Genomic DNA, 19,435 nt, shown 5'->3' with positions numbered 1-19,435 from the left:
AAACTTCGGACTTAACAGCTCCCTAGTCGCAGCATTATAGAAGACACAGTGGCACAGAGTAATTTAGAGAGCTGCCCTCCTGGCAATTAGAATACTAAAGGTGCACTTGGGCAATTTAGCAACACACTTCCATTATGTAGGGGGACTCACGAGACACAGATATAAGAAAAGAGAGGACAGGACCAATGCAACAGGAGATATCTGGACCTTTAGTCCAAAACATGGGTCAAGCTACGAAAAAGGATGGATCCTACAATTCCTATAAAACAGCAAAATAGCATGTTAAGTGTGACTCTTCTTGTCTGGTGAATGAAAATGACTTTTAAACTCCACACACTCAGTTTGTAATTGAGGCTTTCTGCTGTTTGAATTCTTCAAAACCAATCTAAGATAATTTTAAAGACGCCATCAGAGAGAGAATTCACAGAACAAACTCACATCCAAGTGTAAAATAAGCAGAAAGCTTCTTTGACATCCCCCATGCAGGCAGAAGCATCCAAAACTAAGCAGGCTGTAAAAGATACAAATACTTTCTAACAGTCTCTCACCAAAAGTTGCTCCCTTCTCCTTCCTTCAGGTGGCAGGTGCCACCGTTCTGGCACGGGTTACTGATACAGGCATGAATGGGCTCCTCACAGTTCTGCCCCTGCATGGAAGCAAGCACACACGTACATTTAGTGCCTTCAAAGAACAGCAGCTCCTTATGATTGCCAAGTATTTGCATCTATTTTCTCAGAGACAGGACTCGCTTATCCCCATGACATTTGAACAAGAACGGGACGAGTCTATCTGTGCGCGTGTGTTTGTACTGCATATGAGTAGAGAAAGTGAAAAGGGTCATATTCACTTGCTCTCCTCAAACTGCTGTAAAAAGCAGGTGAAAGTTACACAGAACACCTGTGAGTTACAGGTATTGAATTAATGACTGAAACTTTTTTGTACGCTTTGGCTTTCTGCGTGTGTGTGTGTGTACCTTAAATCCATATGGGCAGGTGCAGCGGTAGTAGTGCACTGGGTCATTGGAGCAGGTGCCGTCATTCTTGCAGGGATTGGACAGGCAGGGCTCACACTTCGCCTGGATATTAATATCTACTGGACCTGTGTGACGCAAACACACACACACACACACACACACACACACACACACGCACACACACACACACACGAAGAAACTTATCTAATGCTCTACATGTAGGAGAGCAAGAGGAGCTACGATACGCGGGTTGACATACACAGCCGTACATTATCAGGGTCCTGCATGAAGCTCTTCAGACGTCAACGTTTTGTGCTTTTGAGACACATGTTGTCAGTTTGTGAGAAAAAAAATGCTAAGTTGTGGTAACAGAAAAAAAGAAAAAAAAAATCACTTTACATGTACATGAAATATAAGGTAAACATTTGGAAACTTGTGTACAAGATGATTGAAAGTTGTATAGGTGTAATGAGCAACAGCTGCAGGTGTGTTACTGGGTAATAAATGAGAAAATTAGATTCGCTTTGCAGGGCCTTGACATGTACAGAGGATTTATTCCCAAATGTCATGACAGAACATCAAGTTCTAACAGTCGGGGCACACAATGCTGGTCAGAACATGAGGGCTGAAAGGGAAGATGAGCGATTCAGTCTGGTCAGGGCTCAAGGGGGGTGGAAAACCAAGCTGGGACTGTCTGAAGGAGGAGAGACTGAGGAGGAAGTACTGGGATATGATTGGCTACTTTACCTGGCACCAGAAAACCACAAGGCCCCGGGACTTCTACAGTGCGTCAGTTAGATTAGGTTAAAAATAGGTTTCAGTCATGTGTTCATAGTTAACGCGATTTAAAGGTTAAGATCAACAGTCAGTAGCATTTCGCAGTATGATGACTTACAGCCACAATCATGCTCACAATGAATTTAAATATTAATGTTCACTGCTGTCCTGCAGAAACCATGTATCTCAATATTTGATGGTTTTTAGGTTTTCAGATAAAGCTTGTAGTTGAAGATGATTATCCTTTCTTAGGCTAACAAAACCTGATAAAAACTCACTGAAATATTGCAAAATGCACCGTCACAACTGTAAAACAAGGCTGTTTTTATTTTTTTACATGACAAGTTCACATTTTGGACATACATGGTTTTCAGTGGACAACGAAAATTTGTAAATGGCAACTTGTGGTCTCCTCTAGGAGTCCTCATCAAGTGTGTGCACATCTGATGGAAAGTGTATAAAGTGCATCGGTACACTTAACATAAACACGTGTTTGTATATATATGTACTGTATATCTGCTGGCATGTACAAGTATTCCTGTGCTACAGCACTACAGTGTATGTTTACCTGTGCAGGTGAACTTCTTGGAAGGCGTGGTGAGCAGCAGTTTGTCAGTCATGTCACCGGGCCCGGCACAGCGGGCAATGCCAGGCTCCTTGTAGCCGCTCTTCACCCAGTCTGACAGCCACTGCATGTGGCAGTCACAGTACAGAGGGTTGGCACCCAGAGCCCTGCAAGCCAGAGAGAGACACTCACTTAACAGGATTGTTTCATTTCAGATCAAATGTGCTGGAATACAGAGCCAAAAGATGTGTCACTGTCTAAATACTTAGAGTTGTACATCACTGTCAAATTAAGTGAGATGATTGGGATCATCTACTTCATGCTGGCAGCAGCACTGGTAGAAATAGCTCTCAGACTGTATAACCCTTCCTATAAACTGTGTAGCTTCTTGTCACTTCCTGTATTTAAACAAAACATTTTATCTCCCCTGGTTTTTCCTAATGTCCCTCTAAAGTCTAATGTGTTTTTTTTAAGGTAACTAATGTAGCATTACATTAATTCAGGCAGAGCATTGAGGCATTGGCTTATTGGCATCAGCTCCTTTATTAAGGCTCCACAATGGCCCATTCATCAGCTACTTGGCTACAATCTGACTACTAACCAATTGTATTCGTGCCGACATACAGCTCTGCCTTGTCACTATTACTCTGCTGACAATTCAATGCCAACACCTTTTGCCGCTACAGCTCCTTCCACCACCCACCACCCCAGCCTCTGCGTTATCTGCTCAGTTTTTGGTATTGTGATTTAACCAAGTTCTACACGTTCAGGTTCCCTCTAAAAACAGATCTGCTAGAGTGGTGAAAAAGGAAGTTAGAGCCTTCCCCAGGCTTGTGGTTCTGCTGCGGGGAGAGATAATATTAGACTACTGCTCTGCGCTGGGACATAAGTGGAAAAAGCAGCAGCCTGTCACAAGCGCTATCCGTGGTGCTGATCGTAGTGAGCGCCCTGGGGCGGACAGGCACTCCCTCACTGGCATCCCCAGCGGCAGCTAAGTCAAGTTATTAGCATCGTCTTTCCCTTCCATCCTTCGCTTGTGTGCAAACAATATAACCTCTGTGCTCTCTCTAACAGCAAAGTGTTCAGTGTCCAGTCAATCTTTCCCTTCTTAGTTATCTCAGTCTCCTGTTACATGCTGCTTGTTTGACGATCGATTAAAGATGTGCTGAATTTCACTGGAGTCCTCAGGTGTGGCTGTTTTCATGCTGTAAAACCTGTTTTAAATCAATTTGAGGTCATGGGTCGTGGGCTGCCTGTCCCAGTTCTTTGGCTGCCCTGGGCCTTTAGGACGGTTCGTTGGAGACAGTCGCTGTGTGGACGTATTGACTAAAACCTTGTGTTTGGAGTTGTTGTTCTTCTAGACTGGGTACTAACTCTGGTTGTATACCATGGATGGTAATAATAGTATTTAATAATAATAATATGCTGTACATGCTGTAAAACCTGTTTTAAATCAATTTAAGAGATTTCCCCCAAAAGGTTTAGGGTTAGGTTTGGGTTAAAGCTAGTACAAATTTAAAGAAAGGGGGCTAAAAAATAGTTAAAAGACAGTTAAGAAGCCCCCGAGGCACTGGCAGGGTTAGGGGTTAGGGTTAGGGGTTAGGGTTAGGTCCATTATTTAGAAAAACTTCAGATCCAGTTTTGCTGCTATAGCCACAAAGAGTGGAGCTCAGAGGAGGAGGAAGATATCTAGAATCCCACCATATATACCGAACTTTCATTTCAATAGTAAATATGTGGCCTTTGTGCCAGTTCTACAGAAAAAATGACTGGCCAGTGTTGGATACAGGCGTAAACAGAGGAGAATAGAAGGAGGAGTAGCTATAGATGGGTCTGTTAGCTTAGTTTCTTTTGGCAGCCCTGTGCGTTCACTGACAAGCCTCCCCGAATGACATTTTCCTTTCGGACGATGAGAAAAAGGCTCTTCTGTCATGATAATGTGTGTTCCTTATTTTGCAATTCTATGAGGTAAAAAGATGGAGACTTCAATCCTCGGGAAAGCCACGAACGGCGATGTGAGCGTGCGTGTTTATGTTACTCACAGGTGGGAGAGCGACGACAGGTCTTTGAAGGCTCCCTCTGGTATCAGTGATATGTCGTTACCATGGAGAGACCTTAGAAAGGGCGAGAGATGGAGCGAGAAAGAGAGAAAAGGGCACAGAAATGGAGAAAGGAGTCCGGATGTTAAAAATCTGCATGGCTTCTTCAGCAGTAGCGGTCTGGGTGCAACATTTCCGAGTTTCACACCACCTTGCGTGTGTCAGGACGGATACTCACAACAAACGGAGAGACTTGAGCCCGTCGAAAGCCCTTGCCGGGATGCACCGCAGGCGGTTGTAGCTCAGGATTCTTTACACACAGAATAAACATGTTGGCATGGAAACAAACGCAGAAATGTTTTTTTCAAGACATCTTCAAATGCAGCGAGGCATTTCAGAACACAGTCCTGTTTATAACAACTTTCCACCAAGCAAAGCAGTCGAGCAGACACGCACGAACACATCCATCCGGTCAGAAGCACGCACATACGTGATCATATGCAGGTCTTACAAGAACGAACACAAACTTCTTGCACGCAAAGAGGGGATATTTGCCCCATTGATCAGATTTTTATGCACATTTTGATCTTTTGTTGGGGCAGTTTTACTCTACATTCATCGTAAGTCTGCAACTGGAAACTCGACTTATTGATATACAGACGATGTGCTGTTTTCCTCACGGTCCCAAAGCAGTCCACCTTCCATTCCTTAACTGTTTCATTGTTTTTTTCTGCACTGGTTATTATCCATTGTTTTATTTTTTACAGGGGTTTGCGTGAGGTTCCCATGAGTATGGTGGCCTACATGGGACAGTATTCATGTGTAACATCAAAAAACACGTGCAACAGAAGGTACTCCTTAATGATCTCCACTTTCTTTTCATCACATTCACCAACACACACATCTACACACACACACACACACACACACACACACACACACACACACACACACACACACACACACACACACACACACACACACACACGTTGCAAAGGCACTGATGTAAAGCCAGACTCACAGGGTAAGCAGCTCGGACATGTTACTGAGGCTGTGGTTGGACAACGTGCTGATCTGGTTGTTACTCAAATCACTGAAAAGGAAACAATAACAGATACATAAAACACACACACAGGCAGCACTGTCAACACATGCTTAAACAAATGCACACACACACACACACACACATGCAGACTATATACAATACATACTACTCTGTGCTGCACACATGAAGTGTGATAGCACACAGAGCTCTGCTAGAATCGTTAGTTTCAGTCTTTAAAAGCAGGGAGCACAGGCCAAGTCACAATCCTGATTAAAAGTGTGTTAGACTGTGCAAAAAAAAAAGATTTATGATTTGAAAATTAATGTCTGAGTGTGTGCCTGTAGTGTCTGTCTGCTCAGGTCATGTGGGTGAGACTTACATGAGTGTTAAGTGTTTGTAATTGGAGAGCTCCACAGGAACCTGAGTGAAGTGGTTACCATCCAGATACCTGAGAGGCAGAGAGAGAGAGAGAGAGAGAGAGAGAGAGAGAGAGAGAGAGAGAGAGAGAGAGAGAGAGAGAGAGAGAGAGAGAGAGGTTTGGAGACAAAAGACAAGAGTAAGAAGACAAATATAGGAGGTTTGGGAAAGAGAGAGAAAACGAGAAGGCAGAAAATGAAGTTATTTAAGCATGTGGGAAATTCCTCATCTCCAGCAGTGTGAGCAGTCATTACTCCTACAGCCATAATAAACAGTGGATTTTAATATCCCCACAGGCATCCTAATACTGTAAACCCCCCCCCCCACCACCACCCTGCCACCCACCCACATACACACACACACATGCACGGCTGACATCCTATCTCCTCCACCGTGTGACAATGTGCTATTAATGCAGCCTATTAATTAAGTCTTTGTTAATATTGGAAAAAGCACGTTCCCCACAGGAGAAACAGCGAAATGATAGAAAATAGCACCACGTCTGCTGTCTGATGTTTAATTTAGGGCTATGATTTTGTGATCATCAGGGATTTTGTGTGTGTGTGTGTGTTGAGACGAGTTACTGGAATATAATCCTCTGTGAGCCTTCAGTCTGTGTACCTGTGTCTCTCTCAGCCTGTGTGCTGTGGTTTTTCACGTTTTCAACCAAGTGCAGCTTCAGTAACTTAAACCATTGATTAGAATACCTAATGTACAAAGTTTGAAGTTTCCTGAGGCTGACAGCTTTCATCCTTTAATGGCAGCAACTCGGCGTAAACTTCGGTCTTATCGTGTATTCAGACCAGGCGTGAGACTTCAGTGCTGCTTTGCAATCCACACTGACTCTGACCTCCATTATAGCTTCACTGTCCTCAGACTCATCCTAAGGCGCTGACAGGACAGCAGGTGGACTACCTGTCTTCACCAGGCTGACTAATATTAGAAATTCAATGGGCAAAATATATTCACCCCTGTCAACACGTCCAAAGTAAAACTGGAAAAAGTCATTTATCAATCATCACAGATGTATTTCAGGCATTCACCACATAACAACAGTGGGAGATCTGTGTGATTTGACTATCATTGGAAGAGATATATAAAAGGACTCGGAGCAAAAAATAAACTTAAAATTACCGCCATGCAGTTGTTTGCCTCCGCTAATCAGTCATGTTGCATTTCCATCTATGTCTGACCAGACTCATTTAATATGTATGTCTGTTTTGGTGAAATGGAAGTTATCACTGTACTGACATGTATGACTCTAGAGAATAATTTCCAGTGAGTAACATGCTGTCTTCACTTAGAGACTATTTTTACAGAGGAGTACAGAGGACTGACGGAGGGCTTCATCACATAGTGCAACAACAATCACCTGAAGCTCAATATCAGCAGAACCAATGCGTTTGTGGTGGACTACAAAGCTTCAGATACACTCACACCTTCAACCGGGCTGCACAGGAGCTCTTTACAGTCACCAGAGTTTCAAAGTGTACACCCAGGATCAGTGTCACCAATGAATTTTATTACATTCTCCCCTTCTTTTCCTGAGTTACAGTGTGGAATAATGGCCAGAAAAGTGTTTTTTGCACAACATTGTGATGTCACAATCAAGCTGACCTTTGACCTTTTGGATATAAAATATCATCACTATATAATTTTAACTGATCAGACATTTGTGTGAAATTTTGTCAGGATTAGAGTATGACTTCTTGATTTAAATGAAAAATGTCTTGAGCTAGGGCTGCATGGTGGCGCAGCAGGTAGTGCGAGTGCCTCACAGCAAGAAGGTTGCCGGTTCGATCCCCGGGTCAGACGGGGCCTTTCTGTGTGAAGTTTGCATGTTCTTCCCGTGCATGCGTGGGTTCTCTCCGGGTACTCCGGCTTCCTCCCACAGACCAAAAACATGCTCATTAGGTTGATTGATGACTCTAAATTGTCCGTAGGTGTGAGTGTGAATGTTTGTTTGTCCTTGTATGTGGCCCTGCAATCGGCTGGCGACCGGCTCAGGGTGTACCCCGCCTCTCGCCCATTGTAGCTGGGATAGGCTCTAGCCCCCCGCAACCCCGAAAGGGATAGGAGGTATAGATAATGGATGGATGGATGGATGTCTTGAGCTACATAAGCCATTTAAAAGCCAATCTGAAAAAGCTGAAAACAGATCAGACAGACATGATAAAACATGATCAAATCATGTGTGACGTGTTGGTCTCTAACTCACAGTTCAGTGGTCTCTTTGGGGAGGCCTTTGGGCAGCGTGGTCAGGCCCTTGTTGCTGCAGCGCACCACAGTGTCCAGACAGGAACACTCGGCCGGACACCTCAGCACTGGGGAGCAGCTGTTCTCATCGTTACCTGATGGAGACGGATGGAAGCCTGTAAGGGCTGCAGGTGTTGCAGAGCGTCAAGTGTAAAGCGTAAATCTGCCCCAGTCTCACCATCTTCGCAGGCAAAGTCCTGGACCGCCACATCCTGGATGGGGATCTCCTTCAAGAAATAAGGACTCTGGCAGCGAGGGTTGCCGGTGACGATCCGCTTCCTTCTCAGCCAATCACCGAGCCAAGCCAGGTGGCAGTTACAGTTGAAGGGATTGGCCAGAAGGTTGCTGGAGAAAAACAAGAGGAGTTTTCGAGTGCGTCCTTTGTCCATCTGCATTTGTGCGCGTCCGAGCGTGCGTACTCACAGCGTGGACAGGGAGTGCAGCGTGTCGAAGGCTCCGGGGTTCATGGAGGTGATCTGGTTGTCGTAGAGTGACAGGAGACGCACGGAGCTCAACCCCACGAAGCTGCTGTTGCTCACACAGCTGATCCGGTTACTCCTCAGCATGCTGCTCACACAAAGGCGCACACGCAGGCTCAAATGATTAAATGCACTGTTTTTTACAAGAGGAAAAGCTGATATATTTATGATAATATAAACATGCAAATTATGCATTCTCACGGATTTTAATTTGTATGCACACTGTCGCAGTATGTGAGAGTATGCATACTTGATATGATAATTTGCTTGCATATGCATTTAAGTAACAGTGTGCGTGTGTGTTTGTGTGAGTGTGTGTACCCACAGTGTGCGGAGGCCACCCAGTCCCTTCAGCATGCGGTGGTGTATGTTCTCCAGTCTGTTGGAGGTCAGAATCAGCTCGTTGACCCCTGAGGCTCCTTCAAATGTCCCCTCCTCTATGTCAGTGATACGGTTATTACTCAGGTTGCTGCAGGCAGGGGAAGCAGGAGGGAGAAAGGTGAGAGAGCGGTAAGAATGAAAGGAGATAAAACAAGAGGGAGAGAATGAGGAGCAGAAGGAGAAGGTGAGGTATGCAGACAGAAGTACACATGGTTCATTTCAATGTCTGTGTACATTCATAGTTTTCTCTGCGTGACCTCAGTATGACTTCCTCACAACCACATGTGACGCTTTGTTCCCGTCACGTTTACAACACGTCTGACTCACATCTTCCTCAGCTGAGGCAACTTTTTGAAGATGCCCGTCGCCTCCAGCACAGTGAATTCATTGTTGTTCAGACGCCTAGGAACCGAGAGGAGACGTGGTGGTCAGAAACAAAGAGAGAACACCAGAAGAGACAGTTCTAGAGGAGGAGGAGGAGGAGGAGGAGGAGGAGGAGGAGGAGGAGGAGGAGATCAAGGCCTAAGCGGGGTGGTCCGCACCACACGCAGATAAACTTTGTAGTAGACAAATACAGCGTGACTCACAGTTCGGCGGTGTACTGGGGGATGTGATCTGGTATTTTGGTGAGTTTCTGGTTGGAGCAGTCGACTGTGGTGCCCTCACAACGGCACTTCTCAGGGCAGGCCAAGTCGGCGAAGCAGTCCCCTCCGAGCTTACTGCGGTAATCCTCGGTACCTGGTCACAATCACAAGCAGGACGTCACCGAACGCCCTCATCACGCAAGAGTCGAACCCCAGCGTTTAGCCGTACCAGCTCCAACAAAAACACAGCGGATGACCAAAGTGAAGGTCGCGATCCAATGGAAGAATTCTGAGATAATGCGGAGGGGCTGTGCCGCTTTCATTTGGAACGGGGATTGTCAAAATGAAGCAAACATGTTTCTACAACCATCTCTGATTATGAGCGTACGCGGCATTCCCCATGAGCATTACTTCAAAATGCTTCGCGTGCATCACGGCCTAAAAGGAGCCAAGTTCACAAGACACACAGACTGTGGAGATCCAGACGCAGGCACGCACACATCCACACCGAACAAACATCTTGTCGTTTTTTAGTCCTGTCAGACTACAAAGCGGCTGTTAGTGTTAGAAACCACAGCACAAACAAAACAGCATCAAAAATTAGATCACAGCAGAAAAATGCTTATGCACACACAGGCGGTCATCTATCATACTGTGCTCACACGTGTACGCACACACGCACAGAGGTTGCGGGGGGGGGGTGACAGGAGATTGCTGTCTCTTGTGTCTTGGCCATGCTGTAGGGTTTGCAGGCCGTTCCATGGTGCTTGACAGAACCATGTTCCACTATAGGAACCTGGCAGCCACATGGTTAGATCAAGCACAAAGGAACAACCTGCTGACTGACTGCTCCTCCGCTGGAACACAGGGGTGGGAAGGACAGAGGGAGAGGAGGAGGAGCAGGAGGAGAAGAGTAGGAAATGGGGACGAGTAGGATAATAAGGTACGCGGGGAGAGGAGAGGATAAGAGATAGAGGAGATGAAAGGAATGGAGAGGAGTGATAAGGAGAGGAGAAAGAAATGAGAGGAGACCATGGAGAAAAAGGCAAGGAGGAGAGGATAAGAAGGAGATGAGATGAGAGGAGAGGATAGTAGAGGAGTGGGAGAGGATTAGGAGAGTAGAGGAGTAGGAGAGGAGAGGATAAGAAGAGGATGAAATAAATAGGAGACAAGAGGAGGAAGAGGGGGAGAGGAGGAGGAGTGGCAAGGGTAAGAAGGAGAGGGTAAGAAGCAAAGGGGGAGAGTAAGAGATGGGGGCTGAGGAGGAGAGGGTGAAGCAGCAAGGACAAGAAGCAGAGGAGAGGATGCAGAGGACAGGAGGGGAGGAGGTAAGGTAAAGACAAGGATAAGAAGAGGAGGAGTTCAAGGAGGAAAGATGGAAAGATGAGGACTGAAAAGGAGGAGAAAGAAAATCTGTATCACTTGGAATGAAGAGAGGAGGGAGAACGCTAATAAGGAGGAGGAGAAGAGGAAGAGGAGGAGAAGAGGAAGAGGAGATCAGACAGGTTGGAAGGTACAGTAAAGGAAAAGCAGGGGAAGAGAAGTAGAGACTGACACATCTAAAGACATAAATCTAAGGACAAGAGCAGGACCAGAGCAGCTGTTACAGACAGTGGGAGGAGAGTTACAGCAGCACTGAAGGCAAGAGAAGCCCTGACTTCTAGGAACACACATACACACGTATGCCAACAAACATGGGCACGCGCACACACACACACACACACACACACACACACACACACACACACACACACACGCATGAAGAGAAAACAAACACATGAACCTCTGTGTGATAAAATGAAAATCCTATAAATCTTCTTATTGTTGTTCTTTGTAAACAGACAAGAGGAGTCACAGGAGGGGTCACTGTGGTACAGGTCAAAGGTCAGAGGCCGGTTCAAGGGGCGAGAGGTGAGGGATTCGGAGTTGACGCAAGAACCGTGTGTATCTGTTGTGTGTGTGTGTGTGTGTTACTTACAGCCGGCATGGTGTACTCCTGAGTGTGTGAGAGAGGCAGTAGGAGAGAGCAGAAGGGATTTCACTCGTTTATTTGAACAGGAGGGAAAAAGCTGATGAAAAACGGAAAAAAAATGCTGCAATTTTCTCGCGTTCAGCCCCCAGGCAGTGATTCATTTAAAGGGGTAATGACTCGTGAATAGTGAGAACCGTGCTGGCATAACATGACATTCGGTGGGTGCTTTCATCCAACACACATTCTGGCCTCGTTGACTTGAAGCACGACTGACTCAAACTCGTTTTTAGGGGGCATCGCGAGATCAGGAACACATAACCAGATTAAAGCGCCAGTGCCAGTGAGCAGTACAGTTTTTGAGCGAGTTCACTCACATGCGCACATACATTCATTTTGTTTTGTGTATTCTTTGACATCAATCACTTGCAGCAGGTCTAATCTTCACAAGACTAAAGCCAGAAATGGTTGGAGGGATAACGCTGGACTTAAAGCGCCCAGAATTCACACTCACAAGTTTTGGTTCAAACAGAAATATGAGACAGCATCGATAATAATCCGCTGTGAAATAGGGGACACGATGCAAATTAAAGTAGAGAATTTAAGATGTATTGATCTAAGGCGCAATACCAAGGTTGTAGCACAGAATAAAAGATGTTTATTCAACTTTTCAACCACAAATGTTCTTAAATTATTCAGTTTTGCCCTGTATGTGGTAACTGGGCTTTGAAACCCCTGTCCCCCGGTGAGTTAATGACTGCAGTGGGCACACACACATTCACGCACACACACACGCGCGCTCGCTCTCATCCAACACACACCATACCTCCTCTGTGTGCTGCTGTGGTAATGACCGCCTTTAGCCCTGCTACTGATCTCATATGCATGTCTGATTTACATATTTCCCAGCGCCCCTCTGAGCATGGTAACTGTGTGACCTTTTGATGTTCTGCAGTGGGCGAAACAGACACAGATGCTCGCGGACACACGCTCATACATTAGCTATCATTAGATGTGCTAAGAAGCAAGAAGGACTAGCATTAAATACAGTCTCTGTGATCGCTGTACCAATATACTTTGATTTAGTCTCACATGCAGCGCCCAGCCGACAGCCGCCTGAGCTTATTAATCCAGTTGTTTTTCTCCCTCCATCGTCAACGTTACGGCTACCATTGAAAACCCAGTGCAAGGACAAGAGTGTCATTATCTGGTGCCTGGTTGGACGTGATGCATTATGATGTAAGTTCGATCATTAAAAGGAAATTTCTTGGCATTCAAAAGGTGTCAGTCAAGGCAAGTCACTCAAAGTGTCGAGTGTGTGAGTGCGCAGCATCCGCCGTGATGGACCAAACGGTGCATTACACAAACGCGCGCTGTCGAACACACACATGCGCACACACATACGTTTACAATACCTGGGATGAAATACTGTTCTCTAGCTAATGGAGAGACAGAGACAGAGAGAGTGAGAGTGAAAAACAACAAAAGGCCTAAAAGAAGGTACTCACTGGCTGTGTGTGTGTGTGTGTGTGTGTGTGTGTGTGTGTGTGTGTGTGTGTGTGTGTGTGTGTGTGTGTGTTTGTTTGGTCAAATGAGAGAGAAGCTAGAAAAAGCTGAAAACGGGGTGTTGAGGTTAGTAAAGAGAGGCTGAGGGAAAATCCCAGCAGGAAGACACAGAATGAGAACACAGGACAGTGGACAGTGTGTCTGTTTGGGTGTTATGTGCAGCAGTTCGTCCACGTGTGAATGATCAGGAGCAGAAATAATCTGTTTACAGCGCGGCGTGTTTATACCTGAGCAGCGGAACTTCTTGCTCTTGATTTGTCCGATTCGTTTGTTGGCGAGCCGCCGGGGGCTGGTGCAGCGGGCACCGCTCGTCTCGATGGGATTGTCCTGCAGGTAGTCTGCCAGCCACTTCAGATGGCAGTCGCAGATAAACGGGTTTTGGGCTAAGTGACTAATACACCCACACACGCATCACACACAGACATGTACACACAGAGCACACAAAAACACACAAGTCAGCTGTCAGTACAGTACAGTACATCGTTGTGAGCATGTTGAGCGTGGATATGGCCACAGAACATGTTGTGATTGGATGGCAGATGTGTAATAAAATCAAGTGTCATCTCATTTATTTTGGAACTGCTGTTATATTGAATTAGTTTGGACTCATTTACAAGACTTCCTATAGAAAAAACTGCAGTATTGTCAATCTTTTTAACCTTTTTAAAACATATATTAAAAAAGAACAATTGAAACCTTTAAAAAAATGCATCTTTTATATCTATAAAACTCTTTTTATAGACCTTTTTTTATATTATTTGTCCTTTCCACTTATACCTATGTATGCCTATGTACACTAGAATTGATCATCCATAAACCAAGGCTTTTCATTCTGTTATCAGACCTCTGACAGGTCAATGCCACCTATGGTGGGACAGGAAGCTTAGTCTATACTTCCTGTGGATAAATGTGTGTGGAGGAGGAAATTATCGTTGTACACAGAGAGTCCAAGATCCCACTCATGGATGTACGTTGTCTCCAGTCTGACACATACAAACAAAAACAAAGTGCTAAAAGTTGAAAAATGTCTGCAAACAAGCAAACTCGCTAGTTTGCGAGCACTGGCGCGGCCGCAGCGACGAGTGAGCGAGCAGCTGCGAAGGCGTTGATGCACAGTTGTTCGTTTCCATTAAGTCTGTTACACTACTACCACTACAACAACCCAGCATCGATTACAAATACAATCATTTGCTCTCAGATTGGCTGATACATATAGAGTAAAAACCCTGGAAAACATATCAGCCATGTTCTGTACCACCACCATCCTGTGTGTTTAGAGAAACCCATGTTCAGACAGCTTTGTATGAGCAGGATTTATGACCCATTAGTCTGTCAGAACTCTTGCTCTTACGACATAAATTGACAGTGTTCGTCAGTCCAACATCAAGCTGATTTATGTTAGATGAGGACAGGGCCCTTAAAGGGCAAGATGTCACTTACTGAGGGAAAAGTCCTCCCTGGAATACTTGAACACTGTTATAAATCAGCTTGTGATGTGCTATGCAGAGCAATATCGACCCAGGGGAGCATACTAAGAGCTAGAACAAGATGTTTTTCAGTCAGACCAAAGTCTATTGAGGCTCTTGAAAGTGGTTAAATTAGTATAAAGTATGTAGACCTACCGCTCCTGTGATCGATCACTCTGCGTGCAATTTGAAACATCAGTGAAAAATGGTGCATTTTAAAAGAAGTAGATACTATAATTTTCTGACAGCAGAATCTGTTTACTGCTGAGTTTAACAAGTGAGAACAAGAAACGAAATGCCCCCAAAACATCCAAGATGCATAAACAATGGATGTTTTTATTACAATATTCAAGACTTTTTCTTTTGACTGAAGATTTTTATACCGCGCTGTTCTGAAAATAACATTGATTTTTGTTGTTTATTTCCACAGTTGTTGAGCTCTAAGTTTAACAACTTCTTCTTCGCTGCGTGTACACCGAGCTCTGTGTGTGTGTGTGTGTGCGTGCGTGTGCGTACGTACAGTGTTTGTATGGCTCTCAGCGATGAGAAGGTCCCCTTGGCGATGGTTTGGAGCTTGTTGTCGTATAGTGAGAGCAGATTGAGGTTGTGGAGGTCCTGAAATGCGTCCACGCGGAGACACGCTATCTTATTAGCATTCAGTAACCTGGAATAAAGAAGCGGCAGAGTGAAGGAGGGAGAAAGAGACGGGGGGGATGAGGGCTTATCCTGCTGTCATTCTTCAATGAGTGTTTCAAATGTTACAGGTCAGTGATGATGGCTTTCAATCACGATGTCTCCACTCTGATGACAATATTTTAGGTAAGCACTTTTCAGCAGAATATCAATGAGATGCGGATGTGAGCTCTTAGCTGCTACAACTGCTACTGTGTGTGTGTGTGTGTGTGTGTATGTGTGTGTGTGTACTCACAACAGCTGCAGAGAAAACAATCCCTCAAACAGTCCTTTGGAGATCTCAGTGATCTTGTTCCCATATAGCACCCTGTAGAGCACAAACACTCCATCAAAGCTTGAATAAAACCACACATATTATCCAGCAATGCTGTTAATATTAACACTCAGTCAGACTATAAAAAGAGCCCAATTCTCACTATTCTCACTATCACTGGCACCTGTTTCTGTTGGAATAATTACCCTTTCAAACATAAAATTAATAGTTCGTTAGTATTCAGAAAAGCGCGGCTCTCATTAATCCATGACAGCGTGCCAGTGAATGCCAAGTTCATGTCAAATTGTAAAAAAAAAAACCAAAAAAAAAACCTAATTACAAGCAGCCAGTGGGAAAAATTATTTTAATACTGAGTCAAAGGTGCGGTGACTGTCTGACAGCTAAAAATGGCTGCAAATCCTCCATCTCTAGTAGTTTGATCTAATTAAATTTGATATTTATACTTTTTTTTTTTTGGGTTTCACCAATCTGATACACTCCAAATATGTAACACAATAAAACAAATATAGGCTATTTATCTGGTGTGACTACAACCCAAATTATGGGTGCAGCTATCTTGGAATAAGGTTTAATGCTCGCAAGTTAGATTAACGGGAAGTTTTACAGCTTTTTATGTGAATAAAACAGGGGTGGGACTTTGGCTTTACAGATGAGAACGCTGAAACATCCAGAGAAAAACATCAAGACCTGAAATGATAAGACCTTAATCAAAACAATACCACCCTCCTTTCTTCCTCCTCGGCTTCTAAACACCAGTGAAAACAGCGTCTCTGTGACTTCGTGCCAACACTTGGCTGTATGTCAGCACTACGGACATTTAGCAGAACTAGTTATGAACACTTTTCATCTAAATGTCACTATAAAAACAAGGCTACATAAATCTGGCTCACACTGTGAGCAATGTACTCCGTTATCGGAGAAAAGCTTTTTTTAAACACATCAGATTACATACACAAACAGGTCAAGGCTGAGGCTGCCGCTGCCTAGCCCAACGAATACCTTAGACGCACACACACACACACACACACAGAGTTATCAGTCATCTTTACACTCCACGCTGAGTTGAGCTGTGTATGTAGGCAGTCTAAAGACATGTGTTTTAGATTGGCTTTCATTTCATTGTGCTGAGTGGCTGTCCCTGAGAGACCTGAGGTTGGGAAACACATGATGCCGGGAGTGGACGCTTCATTTATGTCTCACACACACATATTAGCACGTACTGTTCTGCACGCCCACACACACAGACATACACAGGAACAGACGTACACACACACACACACACACACAAACACACACACACACACACACACACACACACAAAATCAATGGCTCATTTACATCCTCTCTTACCAAACTCTGACACACAAGGAACACACAGTGCAGCTTGATGTGAAAGCCATGGGCCTACTGTATGTGGTGTGTCAGCATGAACGTGTGTGTCCCATTCTCTCTGTGGTGAATGTGTAATGAGGTGGCAGAAGCCTCCATTCAGCAATTCAGCATTTATGAATTATTGACTTTGGAGAGACGAGACCTTAATATAACTCCTTCATGAAATAACTCGACATCCCTCACTCCCTCCCCTGCTCCTCTCTCGGTCTTTCTTCCCAAAGCTTCACACGCAAAGCAGATGGTCCGACCTGAGATTCAGGCCGAAGAGGAAGCCAGCAGCGCGGCCGGTCTTGTCGAAAGTGCATCATGTTCTTGCTTTGTGTTGGACTGCTTTGGTGTTTGACACATGCGCACGTTTTTTAAATTATACTGCAAATATGGCCATGGACAAAATTTTTTCTGAATTTGGCCGTCAGATTTGGCCCTTATTTCTAACCATTATAATACAAGAAGATCAACAGGGAAGAAACATGAGCAGTCAGGTGATCAAACCCACAGGTCAGCTAAACTTATGAAACAGAAAGGAAGGTGAAATTATTACAATAAAAACTGACTCTTTTTGCAACAACAGTAACTTTTTAGTTGTCTTTCTTTTAATTAAATCCTTGAAAAGGAGTTACATAGGCTCCCACACACTGGGACAATGGGACTGTTTCACATATAACATTACATAATGATGCATTAAGCTCACAATATGCTAACTCTCACCCATGGAAGTAATGCTATGTTACAACTATAGCTAAATAGCAATCTAGGGATGCTAAAGTTTTGAGTTAATGTTGGAGGAGGCTGGCACGGGTCATAAAAAAAAATCTTTATCTGCAGCCTATAGAGTCCCACGCCTGCAGTTTTAGCAAGTGGAGAAATCCAAAGCTTGATGGGCCTTAGGTGCCTTGTTACACATGCTAAGCTATATCTGGACCATTGTTGTTCGGTGGATGGGTTCAGCAAACAGTCAGTTATTCCCCAAACGTTCCCACTGTACATATCCATCACAATACACAGGCCGACTTCCTGGTTCAACTTGTACCTGGCATAAGTGCCGCAGTTTTCCTGTGAAATGAGGAATGATGATGAGGGATCATTTCATGCTCGCCTTTGTTTGTTTCCTTCAGCTGAAGTTGTTTAGATAATCCGGTTAAACGGTTGGCCTGTCTGATTGTCTGACAGCTTGTGTTTCTTGCCCTTCTTGCTCGCTTGGTTTAAGCGATGTTATTGTGTTCCCGGGTCTCGTAAATTAACTTGATGAGCACAGTGTTAACATAACAGATAGAAGCGACGGCTAAAACTGCAAACACGAATCAAGTTATGATAAACAAGGTGGGCTGAACAGATCTTGGAACAGTGAGATGTTAGATATTCCTGGTGAGATTCAAAGGGCTGAATGTTTTGTGTAAACTGCATGTGAAATACAAACACAGCACGCAGTACTCACAGAGAGTTGAGGGAGCGCAGACCTTGGAAGGCGTCCGAGGCTAACTCCGATATCTGGTTGTTACTCAAGTCTCTGCAGGGCCGAAGGAAACAAGACACAGAGAGGCACAGAGACAACCGAAGACAGGGTTAGTATGAAAAGTGAAACGCAGCACAAACAGGACAGTAACACAAAGTTTTTGTAGGTGCCTGACAGGGCGCACAATAAATGTATCTCCTCATCTACTCACATCCTGCGCAGCTTCTTATAAGGAGAAAAGGCCCCAGCTGGAATCACCTTGATGGCGTTCTGCTCCAGTCGTCTGGAACCAAACATACACACAGACCATTGAGGAGCGACATTAACATTCCCCTATCACAGAGCTATCTCTGCTGTATCCTTGACTGCTGCTCACTCCCGGGGGCTCTGGCTAGGGGGAACATTTCAAGATAAGGCGCTTTGATGGCCTTTGCCAAAGTCTGTCACGTCTCTGTGATCTTTGGCCCTCTTTAACATGTGTACAGTCAGACGTACACACAAACACACAAGCAAACACACTGTTAACTGTCTGGGCAGTGTTCCATTAAGTGCCAGTCTGACTCCGCGTCAGTCAGGCCCAAACAAACCAAGCCAGGCCAGGACAGAAAGGGGGTGGGAGGAGGCAAACAAAAGAGACCCAAACAACCGTTCTCTAAATATTTCACATGTTTAGTCAGCGTGACAAGAAAGGCGGTGGAACATGAGCTGCAAACCAACCATTCCATTGTGAAACGTTTCCCTAAAATGAGTTTGTTTTTCATTTGCTGTTCTCTTCTGTTCAGACTTTTCCTCGGTCCAAGTGAAGTCTCAAAGTCTTGTCAAACAACATCTCAAGTCAAGTCTCAAGTGACCCGTCACTAGTTAGAGTCAAGCCGAAAAGCAAGAAAATGTAAAGTCCTGACAAAGCACGTCAAGTCTCAAATCAGTCTAGACAAATCTAAGTCTAGTCTAAAATCAACAGATACAGTATAAATGCAAAGAAAGTGTGAAGTCTAGACAATCAATCAAGAGGAGTTCAAGTCGTTTTCCAAGCCTTCCGTCTGAAGTCAAGCCTCAAATCAGTCGAGACAAGTTCAAGTCAAGTCAGCGGGTTGTCGTGTTGGTTT

The 19,435-nt window shown here is 44.6% G+C and overlaps 1 protein-coding gene across 7 annotated transcripts in view; it reads right to left on the bottom strand.

Moving 5' to 3' along the window:
• The window catches only part of slit2 (slit homolog 2 (Drosophila)), an 89,501-nt gene that overhangs the window by 10,760 nt on the left and 59,306 nt on the right, over positions 1–19,435 (bottom strand). For 4 of the 7 annotated variants that reach the window (XM_070977599.1, XM_070977564.1, XM_070977607.1 and 1 more), the window contains exons 10-28: positions 18,541–18,612; positions 18,312–18,383; positions 15,446–15,517; positions 15,038–15,181; positions 13,279–13,442; positions 11,495–11,512; positions 9,520–9,670; positions 9,260–9,334; positions 8,877–9,020; positions 8,496–8,639; positions 8,251–8,417; positions 8,035–8,167; positions 5,779–5,847; positions 5,376–5,447; positions 4,593–4,664; positions 4,358–4,429; positions 2,319–2,482; positions 974–1,098; positions 549–646 (exon numbers count right to left, since the gene is read on the bottom strand). In XM_070977599.1, the coding sequence (XP_070833700.1) occupies positions 549–646; positions 974–1,098; positions 2,319–2,482; positions 4,358–4,429; positions 4,593–4,664; positions 5,376–5,447; positions 5,779–5,847; positions 8,035–8,167; positions 8,251–8,417; positions 8,496–8,639; positions 8,877–9,020; positions 9,260–9,334; positions 9,520–9,670; positions 11,495–11,512; positions 13,279–13,442; positions 15,038–15,181; positions 15,446–15,517; positions 18,312–18,383; positions 18,541–18,612 (2,028 nt within the window). The remainder of the gene's footprint in view (positions 1–548; positions 647–973; positions 1,099–2,318; positions 2,483–4,357; positions 4,430–4,592; positions 4,665–5,375; positions 5,448–5,778; positions 5,848–8,034; positions 8,168–8,250; positions 8,418–8,495; positions 8,640–8,876; positions 9,021–9,259; positions 9,335–9,519; positions 9,671–11,494; positions 11,513–13,278; positions 13,443–15,037; positions 15,182–15,445; positions 15,518–18,311; positions 18,384–18,540; positions 18,613–19,435) is intronic. The other 3 variants (XM_070977573.1, XM_070977614.1, XM_070977591.1) reach the window with 1 other exon arrangement.

The sequence above is a fragment of the Chaetodon trifascialis genome, chromosome 2, assembly GCF_039877785.1.
Source record: "Chaetodon trifascialis isolate fChaTrf1 chromosome 2, fChaTrf1.hap1, whole genome shotgun sequence".
Lineage (NCBI taxonomy): Eukaryota > Metazoa > Chordata > Actinopteri > Chaetodontiformes > Chaetodontidae > Chaetodon > Chaetodon trifascialis.
This window is presented reverse-complemented; position numbering and strand designations above follow the sequence as displayed.